Source organism: Lepus europaeus, chromosome 1 (assembly GCF_033115175.1).
Source record: "Lepus europaeus isolate LE1 chromosome 1, mLepTim1.pri, whole genome shotgun sequence".
In the NCBI taxonomy this organism is placed as follows: Eukaryota; Metazoa; Chordata; class Mammalia; order Lagomorpha; family Leporidae; genus Lepus; species Lepus europaeus.
The window spans coordinates 102,495,617-102,511,190 of NC_084827.1; the positions used below are offsets into that span (position 1 = coordinate 102,495,617).

The following is a 15,574-nucleotide window of genomic DNA, read 5'->3' on the forward strand; positions in this document are numbered from 1 at the left end:
AAATATCAATTTAGTCAATAGTAACTCCTGGACATGTCTGTCACAGAACAGAATCTCTCCAGAGATGCTTGCCATTTCAAAGGTTACTCTCTGAATCTTAGTTCTTCAAAAGCACCATGGCCGCTTGACAATGAAGTTAGGAGAACACCAATTTGTCCCTTCAGCTCCAGAATTACATCTGCCTCTGGGCTAGTGATTTAGATCACATAAGATGAACTTTTCCAAGTTCATCAAAACTGTCTAAGGCATCATTACTTTTGAAAAAGAAAGTTGGCAGCTTCAGCTTTGTAAGTTTGATGATAAACCTAATATGAAAACAGACAATGACTGGCTACAGCAAATATGTTCATAAATTATGATATTCCAGATAAAAACCTGGGAAGTGAACTATGAAAAGATAAATTTTCAAGAAAAATATTCTATCTCACTGTAACTAATATTCATGCATACTAATGTATAAACATGATCTCTGTTTAAAAATCTGTGAAATTTTCAACAAATATTCCATACCTAAAATACTAAAAATCCATTGGAAGTAGTCATGAATAAAGTCCTTATTGAACTACTGAATAGCATCATTCCTAGAATGATATCTAAAAATGAAGGACTCTTGTACAGACTAGCATCCTTAGCCAATATTTGCATTAGAAACTACCAGTATATTTGTACAAAGCATGTAATGTGCCAGTTCCATACTCTTTCAAAATATGACATCCTATAAACACTTACGTTGTGCAGTGCACCTTCAGTGTGTTGACTCTGAGCAGTGACATTCTAAAATTATTTTTCTTAAAGATTTATTTATTTGAAAGTTCGAGTTACACAGAGAGAGGAGAGACAGAGAGAGAAAGAGAGAGAGAGGTCTTCCATCCGCTGGTTCACTTTCCAATTGGCTGCAACGGCCGGAGCTGAGACGATCTGAAGCCAGGAGCCAGGAGCTTTTTCTGGGTCTCCCACGCAAGCGCAGGGGCCCAAGGACTTGTGCCATCTTCCACTGCCTTCCCAGGCCATAGCAGAGAGTTGGATCAGAAGTAGAGCATCTGGGTCTTGAACTGGCGCCCATATGGGATGCCGGCACTTCAGGCTAGTGCCTTAACCCGCTGCGCCACAGTGCCAGGCTCTGAAATTATTTTTAAGGGTAGGATGTTGTGACACAGCAGGTTAAGCAGCTGCTTTGGATGCCCACATCCCGTATCAGAGGGATCAGTTCTGCTTCTGATCCAGCTTCCCACCAAATGCTCCTGGGAGGCAGCAGATCATGGTTCAAGTGCTTGGCCCCTGCCACCCATGTCGGGGACCCAGATGGAGTTCTGGGCTCTTGGCTTTGGCCTGGTCCAAATGGCTGTTGCAGGTATATGGGGAGTAAACCAGCCAATGGAAGATACTCTCTCTCAATCTGCCTTTCAAGTTAATGAAAACAAACACTTAAAATGTTTTATTAAAAACAATGCAGGGGACTGGTGTTGTGGCATGGCAGGTAAAACCTGCAAGGCCAGCATGCCATGTGGGTGCTGGTTTGTGTCCCAGCTGTTTCACTACTTATTAAGCTCCCTACTAATGGCCTAAAAAAAGATGCAGCAGATGACCCAGGTGTTTGGGGCCCTGTCACCTACATGGCAGACCTGGAAGAAGCTCCTGGCTTCAACCTGGCTCATCCCCAGCAGCTGCCACTATCTGGGAAGTGAACCAGTGGATGGAAATCTCTCTGCCTCTGTCTATCTCTCTGTAACTCCTTCATTTTTTAAAATAAATTAGGAAAAAAAAAAAAAAACCACACACATTCTATCTTAAAGATTCAAAAACACCTGACTACTTGAGAAAATCTGGTGCTATTTCTTGATTTGTGAGGTTATGTAATTTGCTATATGAATTTTATTCATTTATAAATCCCTATTCACACATTAGATTATAAGGAATACTTTTTGGCACAGCAGCTATTGAGGATGTAGAGGTAGAAGGATCCTGGGCTACAGAGGAGGCAGAGGGAATGCAGATGGTGACAGAAAAACATGTCTCAGGCTTCAGAAGCAAAGCTATGGCATAGAGAAGTGATGGCTGGTGCTCAACTCACCTTTGCCATTTGAGCTTGAACCCCACTAGCCTTCAGGGCAGACACAGCTTTCTGAGCCGCTGCAGGACTGTCGAAGTCGACAAAACCGTAACCTGAAAGGTAAAACATGCTTGGTTTTTAAGCTACTCTTATGATGATGGAAAGAGTAAAAGAATGACTCTGCTTTGTTTCTGATCAGGCAACAGAGATGGAAACGTCCTCACAGATCCCAGGCGTGAAGAGCTGTGGTGCAGGGCTGGCTTGAGGCCCCGCCTCCCAGTGCTCTATCACTGGGAGGGAGGAGCCTCTCTCACAGGATGGGGTGGGGCAGCTCTTTGCTGGTCAGGATCTTCCAGAGTGTCCAGTAGTTACTGAAAAGAAATGACAACTGGCCGGCGCTGCGGCTCACTAGGCTAATCCTCCGCCTGCGGTGCCAGCACCCCGGGTTCTAGTCCCGATTGGGGCGCCGGATTGTGTCCCGGTTGCTCCTCTTCCAGTCCAGCTCTCTGCTGTGGCCAGAGAGTGCAGTGGAGGATGGCCCAGGTCCTTGGGCCCTGCACCCGCATGGGAGACCAGGAGGAAACACCTGGCTCCTGGCTTCGGATCGGTGCAGCGCGCAGGCCGGAGCGGCCATTTGGGGGGTGAACCAATGGAAGGAAAACCTTTCTGTCTGTCTGTCTCTCACTAACTCTGCCTGTCAAAAAAAAAAAAAAAAAGGAAAAAGAAAAGAAATGACAACTAATTTGCCAACCAAGGTTAAGAAAAGGAAGGTGGCGATGGAGATGAACTTCAGAGAAACAGTATTTCTAACGAAGCAGAAATAGGGAACCATCGTCCCAGCTTTACCCCTGTCAGCAACAAAGCACATTCATCCTAGAGACCAACTCTACTTTCCAAATTAAAATAAGTATAGCCATTAGATACTCAAAACACAAAATAATTTTCATACTAGGGCTCCGTTAAAAATATCATTTACCTAAAATACGACTCATCCCTGTCAAAATAAATGGAGAAATAGCCTCTAGTTACCCAAAACAACTGGGTGATGGCCTAAAGTGTTAAAAAAAAAAAAAAAAGACATAATATAAAAACCACCACCTAAGGGAGGCCCTTGTTCAAAACTTATTTGTCCACAGCTTTACAAACATCTTTAATGAGCAGGTCTCTTCTGCTTTCCCAGATCACAACAGATCCAAAACAGGAAACTGGGGAAAAAGGGTAAGAGTAGGGCAGCTACACACGTGATGTCTAGCAGCAACAACTAGCGACAGGCCACAAAAGCAAATGCATGAGAAGATGGGGGCTTGGCAGGAGCGCCAACAACCCCACAGAGTCTCGACAATCACGTGAGCATCACTGGATAGGAACCGACCATCACAGAATGTCTTAATGTGGTGACTCTGAAGTTACTGAGAAGGTTACATTACATTTGGTACACTGTTTAAAGGAACAGGGAATCAGGCAAAATACCAGAGTTCCTTGGAAGAACTTTCACATATTATTATAAAATTAATCTTAAATGACAGATTTTGCAAAAGTAAAGTTCCATTTGGAGGTTGTGTAGAAGGGCCAGCCCTAGCATTGATTTCTAAATATTATGAAGAAATCACAACTTAGAAAGTGGTGCTGGTGTCAAAATAGACATATACCAACCAAGTCAAACAGAAAGCTCAGGGACAGTCCAAGGTCAGTATTAGCACCAAAACTACTGCCTGGTAACAAAATAAGTTGTAATGCAACGCAATGGATGTAAAGCATCTATTCCTGCTAATTACAGGAACAGATGCTTTAGGAGAGATGACTGTTAAAGCTGACACACAAAGCAGCTCCTTTAGATGACTTACGATTGGACTGAAATAAGGCTTAATTTGAATTAGACAACAGAAATGGCAGGTTGGAAAGAAAAAGGGACGGGGCTAATACAGGCTGAAACACAGTACGCTCTTCAGCTGCCAGGTTAGAAGTGAGGTTAAACATAATTCTGAATGTTATTAAGAAATGTGGTGAATGCTAACCCATAACACCCGATGGAGACACAGGTACACGAAAATACCTATTCTCTCCTACATACAATTTCATAAGGTTACAAAAGAACACCCACTGAATGATATTTTCCACTGATGGGTTTTTAAGTTTTATGTGCCAATTTTTCTATTTCCAATAAATTACCATGAAATCACATAGTTCTTTCTGATGCATATTTAATATTTGCCTCCAATTTTGCTATTGTCAAAAAATTTCAATAAACATGGAAAGTCTCAATTTTGATATTATGACTGTCCATTCGGGTAATGGTAGTATTCTTTTGTTACGTGTAATTAAGAGAAGTCCACAGGGGTCACATTTCTGTTAACTGTTTACACTCTCTTCTTGCCTTTTCCAATATTTACTACACTCACTGTTTCTCTGCTGAGGGCAAATATAACAGCTAAGCATACAAGCTTGTGCTCTTTCCCTGTTCTCAGTGCTACTTTGAAGTGAACAGAAAGTTTTATACAATCTGCGTTATGAGGGCTCTAGAGTTCCATTACATCAATGTGTACAAAGATGCTTTCAAAGGTGGGGCTCACTGAACAACACGGCAGTGGTTCAATGACACTCCTCAGGAGAGTTCTTCCAGGTCTCAGGACCAGTAACGGTGACAGTACCCACGGCTCCCTGGATGTTCCCCACACTGTGAGGACCGAATCATGAGAACAGCTCAGTTTCCTATTTTGGCTTTGGCCATTAGGAAACATGACACCATTTTGTAAAAAAACATGAAGTTTCTGGCTCTTCCTCTTATTTCTCCCATTGGGCTGGTGTTTTTCTACCCATCAGCTGTATGTATGTATTTTGGTCTTTTTCACAATCAATCCTTTGTGAACTTTTTGTTGGGACCAGTGTTGCCATTTAAATATCTGTTGTTGGCTAAACTCTGACATAAAATTTAATTTTGAACTTTTAAATGTAATGGTTAAAGTTCGTGCTATTTAGGTGAATGTTTCCTTCAGGTAAATTTTGCCCAAAATAGAGGATCCAAAAGCAGTTTTGAGATCTTTGATTCCCACATAAAAATTCTTGAATCAATCTAATCTCAAAAATTAGTTCACAAATGAGCACCATTTATACTCATTCTGTATAATCCCTTATGCTTTAATTCATCTGTTTTCATATGCGTTATCTATATGGCTACCTATCATGTGAAGCCCTGCACAGTTTCTATCGCTGTCCCCACCCACAGAGGCAGGATCTGCCAAGGCCAGCTCTAAGGAAGGCTCTCCAGGAGACCTACCATACCTGAAATCCGTTCTTAATTATCCCCAACCTTATTGGATCTAGGGACCCTTTCCAAATGGCTATGGATCTGCACTGTGGAGATACATTGATTTCACACTTGTTTACTTTTCACTCCTGCCTTCTCTAGCACTCTGTGGAACTGGGGCTTCCTGGGAATAGGCTGCCAGTGGAGAAGAGTGGACAGCAGTGATGTTCAGTTTGGTGTGTGGCGGAGGATTCAACCAGGGAGGTCTCAAGGTGCCTCCCTCACTTAACTAGGGCAGCTCTGTTTTTCAGCAGGCTGAGCTGCCACGTAAGATTTCTCTTGGAGCAGGGAAGAAAAGGAGGGAAGGCAGGGTAAGGCTGAAACCACTTGTCTACTGTGATTTCTCCGTTTGAAATTGATGTTCACTTCCTGTTTTATGCCTACAAAAGTCTGTTTTTTGTCATAAAACCAAAAGGGGGTTTTTGGATGTCGCTGGGCTCCCTGATCATTTATAAATGTTAGGCAGGACTCACCTTGGTCCCTATGGATGCATTTCAGCCTACCGTCCGACTCTGCACTGTAACCCATTTTAAGTATTTATTGGATACTGTTCTACATATAGCACACGCTAGTCGCTGACACAGGGCAAAACTGCCTAATGTGCCATGTTGACTAAACACGAGCTTAGATATCTGCCACTAGCTTCTTTAATCCCAGCACTCTGAAGAAGAGACAGAAATCCAAAGCACCACTTCAAGTCCAGATTAAAGGAAATAGCTGGCTTACAAGGAGAGGGCCTACCATAGGGTTCCTTTATGTTCTTTTTCAGACTATGTGCTAAGCCACTGCCCCGTCACCACTACTTGAAAACCTGGAGTCTAATTAATGAGGAGATTTGCCTTCTCTGCCTCTTCCTGTCAACCTTATTTCAATGCATGGGGTCAGTCCTTAGACTGAAAGTCAGCTGACTCCATTCTTCCCTTTCCTGGAGATCACGTGCCTATTGTGAAGATGCGAGATCATTAAAACTCCGAACCACAGAGCAGCAGGGCTGCCTACTGTAGACGCCTCCTCTTCCCGCTCCTGGAGCTCGATGAGCTCATCCTAATTACATGGAAAACTGAAGGTCAGTGCATCAAATTAATGCAGCAGCATATTTCAAAGGGGCGCATGACCTCCCCTCCCTCGTACAATTTGGTCAGTGAAAATGGTTCTCTCCTCCCCGCTGCCAATATTGTCAACAGATATTCAGCAGAGAACAATTGGGAGTATTGAAACATGTAATTAAGTACTGCTTAAAACGACTCTATTCTAATTAATAGAGCCAATTTGCACACTATGTAATCTTTTCAGTTCTTTAGTACAGTCCAGTGGTCTTCAGTAAGCAGCTCTAATCTCCTCGGGCTCAGGAAAGAAAGGCTATTTTCTAACTCTACTCCCCCTTTAAAAGCAGGGGCTAAATGCCAACCAGTATTTTCACTGTTAACTCTACTGGCGCCAAATCCGGAATCCTGGCAAACTGCTGGCTGCTGTGGGGTTTCCAGCCAAACTTTAACCAGGGACAAATGTAAACAATACCCTGATGTTGTGCAAGACAGAAACGGGTGACATATAATAATATAAGGGCAGTTTTGAATCCAAAGATCAGGTTTAAAATTCCATTGGTTTTCTACAGCTATGATTTAGCAAATAACCAGCCAAGAAAACATACCTTTGCATTTGTTCGTTGTTTTATCCAAAATTGCCTTCGTGGATACTATTTTCCCATATCTAAAAAAGAAAAATTTTCAAAAGTTAGGAAAAAGAATTTATAAAAATACTCTTATTGATGTCTAAGTCCAAAGACTACACATTCTTTTAAAACATCTACAAACTTTAAAGTACAAAATGTTCTTTGACTAAGAGGACAGGAAATGAAAATTCTGAAAGCTAAACTTAAAAACCGAATGGCTAGGTTTTCCCATTTGAATCTTTCCATTACATTTTGATGTTTAGCTTTGAAGAACATGTACTTACCTGACAACTTTGGGACAAAAACACGAACTATGAGCTGTGTAAAAACTATTTGCTTCTAATAACCCTATGTCTGGTAGTCAAGTTCAGAGCCAAGTGAGAGGCTACAGAATTACCAAAGGAAAGTACTGTGACCCACACAGCTTTTGTGACATCATAGCAGGGAGAAGCTGCCTGCAGCATGGTATTCTTGGCAGTTCTGAGAACAGCACTGCATGGCTCTTGGGCATCAGGGAAGGGTGGGTATGCATGCACTCAGGCACAGGTTGGACACAATGGTTTACAGCAGCTCTTTTTATTGATAACTTACATAATTGTTGGTAAATATATTTATTAACATCATTTCTAGCTCAATAACCACCCAGTAATTAATGTGCGTGCATGCACATGCATGTAAAAAATGGACAACCAAGAATATAAACCAATCATTGATTCCATGAGGGTTTATATGCAAATATGCTTAAATTCCTAATGTGCCATGGAAGATGCAGGGTGCGGAATGCAGAACATAACATTCGGCACACTCTTGTTAAAAATGAAATGACAGAATATATGTACTCCCTCAGAGTGGAGATCTTCAGAAACAGCACTGTAATTATGCTTTTCACCTAAAAATTGGGGGGTAGGGGGTGGGAAACCTTGGAACAATAATTTTTAAAATGTTTAAAAATCAGACTTTGGAAAATGCACGTAATTCCATATGTTTGAGATTCAAGCTTCCTCATTTATACACGATAAATTCCAAAATTCGCGTTTCCTATATTTTAACCTTAAAAGTTCCACATCTGCTCTACTTTAACTTTCTCATGATTGATTCTGAAGACTAGGAAGAGTCTTAAATGTCTGAGGAAGAGTAAGGATGGCATTTTAAACTGTTGGGGATATTATGGATGTCTATTCTTCACACACTGAAACTAGCTGAAATGTATTTATCTAGAAGAAACAAATGGCTTGAGCCACCACTCTACTCCAGCTAATTTTACCCATTTTCACTCTGTGTAATCATGTAATCAAATGATTACTAACTAGGCATGAAAGTAAAGATAAATTTAAAGTTCACATGACAATTATATCCAAGAGGCATAAAGTGGCTTCGACTCCCTGTAGAGATTCTGAGTATTTATAACAACATTAACACATATCACTAAGCTCACCAAAAAAAAAAAAAAATTTTTTTTTTAATCCACAAATGAGAAAAAATAAGTGACATAAAGAACACCTTTTAGCAACCACTTATCACCCTAGGTTGCATGTTTAAGATTTACCTGCTCGCCACTCTCTCATTTGCACAAGTTTTCAATTTGAGTATTTTTATATCACATCCCTGCCTCAGACCTTTTCAAAAGCAGGGGGGAAAGTTGGTAGGTCTCCAATTTAAGATAAGAGATTTAAGATAAGAGGATTGAGACTCTGCCTGAGGTCTCAGAGTTCAGGGCCTTTTGTAAATCAAACAGAAGACTTTTAGGAGAGGATAAGGGGGCAGCCTTCTATTCTTCTGGTTCCCCTTTCAATATTCAATGAGGATGGGAAAGAAAAGGGAGATTGGGAGAAGGCAAAGAGAAAAGGTTCTTGGTAGGACTGATAATCCATGCTACACTCTCTTCTGGATTTGACTCTGTTTTTACAATTATTGTTAGATAGAGGGCAAGCTCCCATATGTTGGTTCGCTCCCCAAATGCCCCCGACATCTGGAGCTGCACCAGGACATAAGCCACAAGCCAGAAACTCAATCCTGATCTTCCACAGGGGTGGCAGGGACCCAACCACTTGATCCATCACTGCTCATGCCCAAGGTACACAATACCAGGAAGCTGGAATAAGGAGTGGACTTGAAAGCAGGCACTCTGACGTAGGATGCGGGCATACTAACTGGTGTATTAACTGGTATGCCAAATGCCTGCCATAGTTCTGGCTGTCTCTGAACTCTGCTACATCTGACCTTAGTCCTCACTTCCACATCTATGCCAAGGGCACCCCTCTCTCTGCCTCATGGGCCCAGCATTTCCTGATTTCATTCTACCTCTCAGCCCTCTTTTAAGGCTTTCTTTTTCCTCTTCACTGAGCACTTTGATTGAATTTGGTATTTGGTCCTCAACCTTTCCCTTCCATAGGTTATCCATACAGGGCAGTTATATCCAATGAATCTCTGAAGACATCCATATCTCCTTTTTTTTTTTTTTTAAATGCCACCAAAGCTTTGATGGCTCTCTTTTCTATTTAAATATCTTAATGTTTTCTTACGAAAGTTACATGTCTAATTCAATATCACACAACACCCCAAACATATCTTTCCCTGTCTTCTCCCCATATAATTTCCATATACCTTCTCTTCAATACCATAGTCACGCTCACAGGATTTTTCTTTTTCTTTTTGAAAAAGTTCTATTTGTTCTCTAAATTTTATAAATTATTCAGGGTTGAGGAATCTGGTGGTGACCTGCATGGATCCATCAAAAGAGGTGCAGTTGTTTGGGGACCATGCCAAGAGCTCACATCCCCAACCTTCTACCAACCTTGAGGTCCTTGAGACATCATCAACTCAGTCCAACTGCTTTTGAGTTTTATCTTTGATAGGCTTCTAATAGTCACTCCTTCCCTTCACTGGGCCTGGCCTTATGCCAAAGTACATAGTAGTTTCTGTCCCCTCGGGTCCTTCCAGAAGGACCTGTGTCTTTACTGCTTCACTTTGTCTTAAACACCATATTAAGAATATCTGTCCATCTGTCCATTATGCCACTGTACCCATGCCTGAAGCTGAAAGACCTGTTCAAACGTTCTCTTTTCCATGAAACCATCCCTAATCTTCTCGCCCATTTTATAAGAAATGAGGAAGGGGAATTCCATTTAGTGAGTTTCTACTTAAGTTCTAGGCACTGTGCCAGGCGCTTTACACGTATAGTCTCATTTAGCTTCACAACAATTTTATGAGGGTAGGTGGTGTTATTTTCATTTTTGCACATGGGGAAAAAAAAGCTCTTAGACACTGTGAGTCCGAGACATTGTCTAAAGTCCCAAAGCTCAAAATGTAACAGTGTTTATGTTCTCACTGCAATTTATCAGTGAAATGATTAGAAAACAATGCTTTCTTTACATACTCAGAGTATGAACACAGATCAAAATGATACTGAGATAGATTAATTTTTCAAGCCCATGCAATTTTTTTTTTTTTTGCACATAATAAACAAGCATGTCTGGGGCCCAGTGTTGTGGTGCAGCAGGTTAAGCCACTGCTTATAACATAAGCATCTCATATCAGAGCACTAGTTCAAGTCTCTGTTGCTCCACTTCCAATCCAACTTCCTGCTGATGTGCCTGGGAAGGCATCAGAGATGGCCAAAGTACTTGGACCCCTGCCACCTACAAGGGAGGCTAGGGTGGAGTTCCTGGCTTCTGATTTTGGCATGGCCTAGACCTGGGCAGCTCTTACAGATAATCAGCAATTAGTCTAACTCTACTGTCAACCACCAATGCCTACAAGAGTAACAGATCTCTGAGTAAAAATTCATAAAGGAACCAGATTTTTATCTCTACCTCTTCCTATTTGCAGCTTCATTTGTTGCAGCCATTTGGGGAGTGAAACGGGGTGGAAGATTCTTTCTCTCTGTGTCTCTCCCTATCACTCTGCCTTTCAAATAAATACATACATAAATAAATCAATACATATTTAAAAAGAGAGAAACAAGTGTGTGGCTCATGGCTGAAAGAGGTTGGGGTAGAAGAGGAGATATTTCTGAAATTTTATTTTCCACTGTGGTTTCCATCATGATTTGTGGGTTAAGATTGACAGACCATGATATCAAGGAAAGTTAGAAAAACAGGTCCCTGTCTGTCCATGGAGCTACTGCACATGATCTCTTGCAAAAAGGGAGTCACGAAGCTCCTTCTCTGGAGTCACCTGAAGGGGCTGAGGGCCTTCCCTTTCGGAAAGCATCTTCTCTGTGGGGCTGTGCACTCAGTTACACTGTTCACAGTACAAGAGGCTTAATTATGGGCCCGGAACCAGAAGATACAACATTAAATCATTCAGGCCTTGGTAAGCTGGCTCTCTGGCAACTGGTCACCTTACATTGGTAATGAAGTACAGAGTAAGTAGTGGTAGTTTTTTTTTTTGTTTTGTTTTGTTTTTATGATTTATTTATTTATTTCAGAGAAAGGAAGGGGGATAAGAGAGAGAGAGAGAGAGAGAGAGAGAGAGAGAGAGAGAAAGGCACTCACATCCATTGGTCCACTCCCAATTCCCTTAAGTGCAGGAACAGGACCAGCCTGAAACAGGGAACCTGGAATTCCTGCCTATGTGAGTAGCAAGACCTCAGTATTTGAGCTACATCACCTGCTGCCTCTCAGGGTACACATTAATAGGAAGCTGGGCCAGGAGCAGAGCCAGGACTCAAATCCAGGCCTTTGAGATGGGATACAGGCATCCTAACTGGCATCTTAACCACTATGCCCAATGCTCTCTGCAGAATAAGTAGTTCTGGTGGCATGACAAAAGGGCCAGGAAAGACTGAGATCTTGATTATGAGACAGAGCCATCTACCAAATGGCCCCCTGAGGAAGGGGGAAGGGGTGGCAGGGTTCAGAGCAGTAACCAACTCCCTCTCTCATTTTCCCTGTAGAAAGATTTACTAGAGGGTGAGGGGCAGCCCTAACAGATACTTAGCATTTAGTCTAATTCCACAATAACCACCAATGCCTACCAATGCCTCTGAGTAAAAATTCATAAAGCAACCAGATTGTTACCACTCCTTTTCCAATTTGGAGCTTGCTTCAAACAACCAATCACCATTAAGGAACAGGGACACAGAGGGACACAGAGGGGAGAGAAATAGCTCTCATTACCAGCAGAATCTACCCTGCAACAACACCAGGGAGATGCATGCCCAAGCAAGCAAGCCCTAGCACTTTATGGAAAAAAACCAGGACCATGAAGGTTCTGTGGGTTCTGTCCACCCTGAAAGTAACAAGGCTCAGGCCACACCCTAGCCACAAAGACTACAATATTCTTTGCTAAGGGTACTTAATCCACTCCAGAGGAAGCTCTGACTGTAAAAGGATAAAGAGTAATTAAGAGCCTACACTATGGAATAATTAGAATTTCAAAGAGAAGATAACAAGTAAAAATTCACATTTAAACCTAGCAGCCTAAGTGCACTTGGCTGATAATTGGGCTTAGAATCTATTAAAACTCCCTTAGTTTGTACCACAGTGTTATGTGTTTCTCCCCCAACTCCACTTATACCCCCTCTTTGATCTGATGTAGTAATAAATTGAAGTAAACTTTAGTTTGCATTGAGTACATATAGATTAATTTTCTTCTTAGCTCCTGTTACTTAGTCCCTCCTAAATTCTACCTTTTTGTTAATTTACCTAAATTAAAAAAAGAAACATATGCTTAATTGTAATTTGAAAACACATCAAAGTAGTTAAAGAATTAAAATCACTTGAAGTCCTGGATATGAACACTGGTGCACATCCTTAGCGTTTGTCCAATGTATATGTGCATGCACACACATGCACACTCTTCTCTACTAGGGAATGTGCAGTTTTTGGACATTCCCAATTGCAAGCCAAGGAGAGTGGAGTCCGCTCCCACCATCACCAATAGATGGCGATCATGGTTGATGAGTTCTTTGAGTAGAGGTCATTTCAGCTGTAAATTCATTTAAGGTACCATGGGGTCATTTGCAGTATTTGTATTACTTTGAGATATTTTATGAACATTATTACACCTGGAAAAGCAGCGTTTATGCAGCTTGAAAAACAACATATTTCTAATGTAAACAAAAATGATACCATGAGTTTGAAAAAGGGCTGGATATTGCTCATGCACATAGGATGCTTTGTGTTTGTTTTAACAGTTGACTGCTCTGGAAGGACAAACAGAGACCCATGCATCCTGTGAGAGATGTGCCTGTGCAAATAGAAAATCAGCAAGAAGGAGGGACGGGGGTTGACATAAGAGAAGCAAAAACAAAGAAAGAGCAAAACATGAACACCTGAAAGCTTATGACAAAGTGAATTAATTGAGAGGAACAATAAAAGTAACAGCTTACATAGCTTTTATTCTATGCCAGGCACTGTTCTTTACATGATTCAGGACAATTATTTTAATTTTCACAACAGCCTTTTCTTTAGTAGGTGGAACGGCATTACACTCTGTAGATGTGGGGCATAAGGGGCCTCCTCCAGGTCACACAGCTAATAAGAAGCACAGGAAGTTTGTTCTGGAGTTTAAAGACCAAGCATGTTGAGTGTTGCAGAAACTTGGGTCAACCACACCAGATTTTTCCATAAGCTCAAAGCAGTTCCCACTTTGAATGTGCACAGCTCCAAAGGAGTAAAGCACAAACTTGGGGACAGTTAATTTCTCTAAGAGTCCAATAACATTCTGAAAGAGGCTACCTGCCTCACGGCTTTCTGGAGACTTGACATTGGCCCACCTTTGAACATCTGTATCAGTGAGAAGACATGATTGTCTTAAAAAAAAAAGAAAAGAAAAGAAAAAGAGGAGCTCATGTTTCTATTTGGTAGGAATGAATTTGGGGACTAGAAGCCCAAATCCCTTTAGCAATTTTAGAGATGTTAGGATAAAAAAATTATATATACACATATACACCCCTACCCTCATATATACACACAAAACTATATACACAGTTTTCTAATTTGTCTTTTTTGGTTCTTTGTTTTTCCAATGATCTATTAGAGGAAGGCTGTTTCCTAAAATTTGCTTTAGCTCTTCTGACAGTGACTAGACTGGGCATAGAAAACAAAAATCTAAACTACAACTCTTTAGCTAAAAGAAGACTGTTGGAGAGTAAAGCCTAGAATAAAATTACAGAAAGAATGAATCATTTGTCCGTGTTCTTCCAAATCCCCACTACCTTGAGCGGTTCAGCTTGTTATATTTTCTTTCTTTACTTGATATAGGAAGTGGGAAGCATTTGAAGATGAGTTATGAGACATGTGAAAATTTTAAACGAGACAATCAATATCAAACAGATTTTGTTAAGACTACCTTTTGCGCTCTGGTGATTTTCAATGTTTCTATAAACCTCTTCCAATCCAAAAATATTGGGAGCATAGAACAAGATTTCATTTCTCTTCTCTCTCTCTCTCTCTCTCTTTTTGGCTCAATTCTTTTCATTAGCTAACTGCCCCTTCCTCTTGTGTTTTATCAGTAATGCAGGCTGCCTGTGTGTATAGATTGCTGGGATATGTAGACAAGAAAGCTATACCTTCTGCAGCTGGAATTGAAACTGGGGTTTAAAGGAAGAGAACATGTGGCATGAAAAGTCATTGCAAGCCTAAAGGTCAGAACTAACTGAAAACCTGGTGCTGATGGTGAGTGGATCACACAAAAGATATACACAGTCAAATCCATGTCTACAGTACCTTTTACCATACAAGACTGATGACAAATACTTCAGATGCCACACAAGGGGGACAATCTTCCAGGGGCAAAGGGCTATAAAAATATGAGGACCTCTGTGATGCAAGTTGCACAAAGGAGGAAGATGAAGTTGAGCTAGGAAGATTTCTGGGAAAACAGAAATGCAGGCTGCAAACCTATGTGGGAGTAATGGAAATGAAATCTGAAATGATTTGGAGGGTGCCAAGTTGAGGCTGGGGGCTGGGAGCAGAACAAAGCTGGAGGTTTTCACTGTAGAAGGAAATAATGAAAGCAAGATTTTAGGAAGATTAATGAAAACCTTTTTCAAGATTAGCACAGAGGTGCCACTTTTTTTTTTCTTTTTACACCCAAACAATAACCCATGTTCAAGAAATTAAAATGCAGAGATGATGAGAATTGGGAGCAGAACAGAAGGTTCTGAAGGGTGAAAGGGTCCCAAGGCGCAGGACTTCTGGAAAGAGCCTTAAATACACAAAGTGACATCTGAGAAAGATAATTCATGGTATCCGTGCTATGCATAGCCGACGGCTTGCTCTGGGAACTCTAAGATGGAGAAAAAGATCCAACGAGTTCCCTTGAGTGAGCTGTCTTGCAGCTCCAGGTACAGACCAGAGCTGCAGATGAGCGGAGATAAGATGACTTAGCAGCCGCTCCGAGCATCTCCTGTGGTCTCACCTTTACCTCACATGAGCTGATGGGAAGGCAACTACAGGGCGTTTGTGACCATCTATTCTATTTTTTTTTTTTCCAAGAGAAAATATACACATCTACATCCCTGATTTTTCACATCTAAATTTTAAGATAAATGTATCCTTTCACTGTACCAATGAACTTAGTCATTTGAGCACAGATTTGG

The 15,574-nt window shown here is 41.2% G+C and overlaps 1 protein-coding gene across 7 annotated transcripts in view; it reads right to left on the reverse strand.

Moving 5' to 3' along the window:
• Positions 1 to 15,574, reverse strand: part of RBMS1 (RNA binding motif single stranded interacting protein 1) — a 237,981-nt gene that overhangs the window by 41,390 nt on the left and 181,017 nt on the right. For all 7 annotated transcript variants that reach the window (XM_062187272.1, XM_062187264.1, XM_062187255.1 and 4 more), the window contains exons 3-4: positions 7,006 to 7,064; positions 2,072 to 2,163 (exon numbers count right to left, since the gene is read on the reverse strand). In XM_062187272.1, coding sequence (XP_062043256.1) covers positions 2,072 to 2,163; positions 7,006 to 7,064 — 151 coding nt within the window. The remainder of the gene's footprint in view (positions 1 to 2,071; positions 2,164 to 7,005; positions 7,065 to 15,574) is intronic.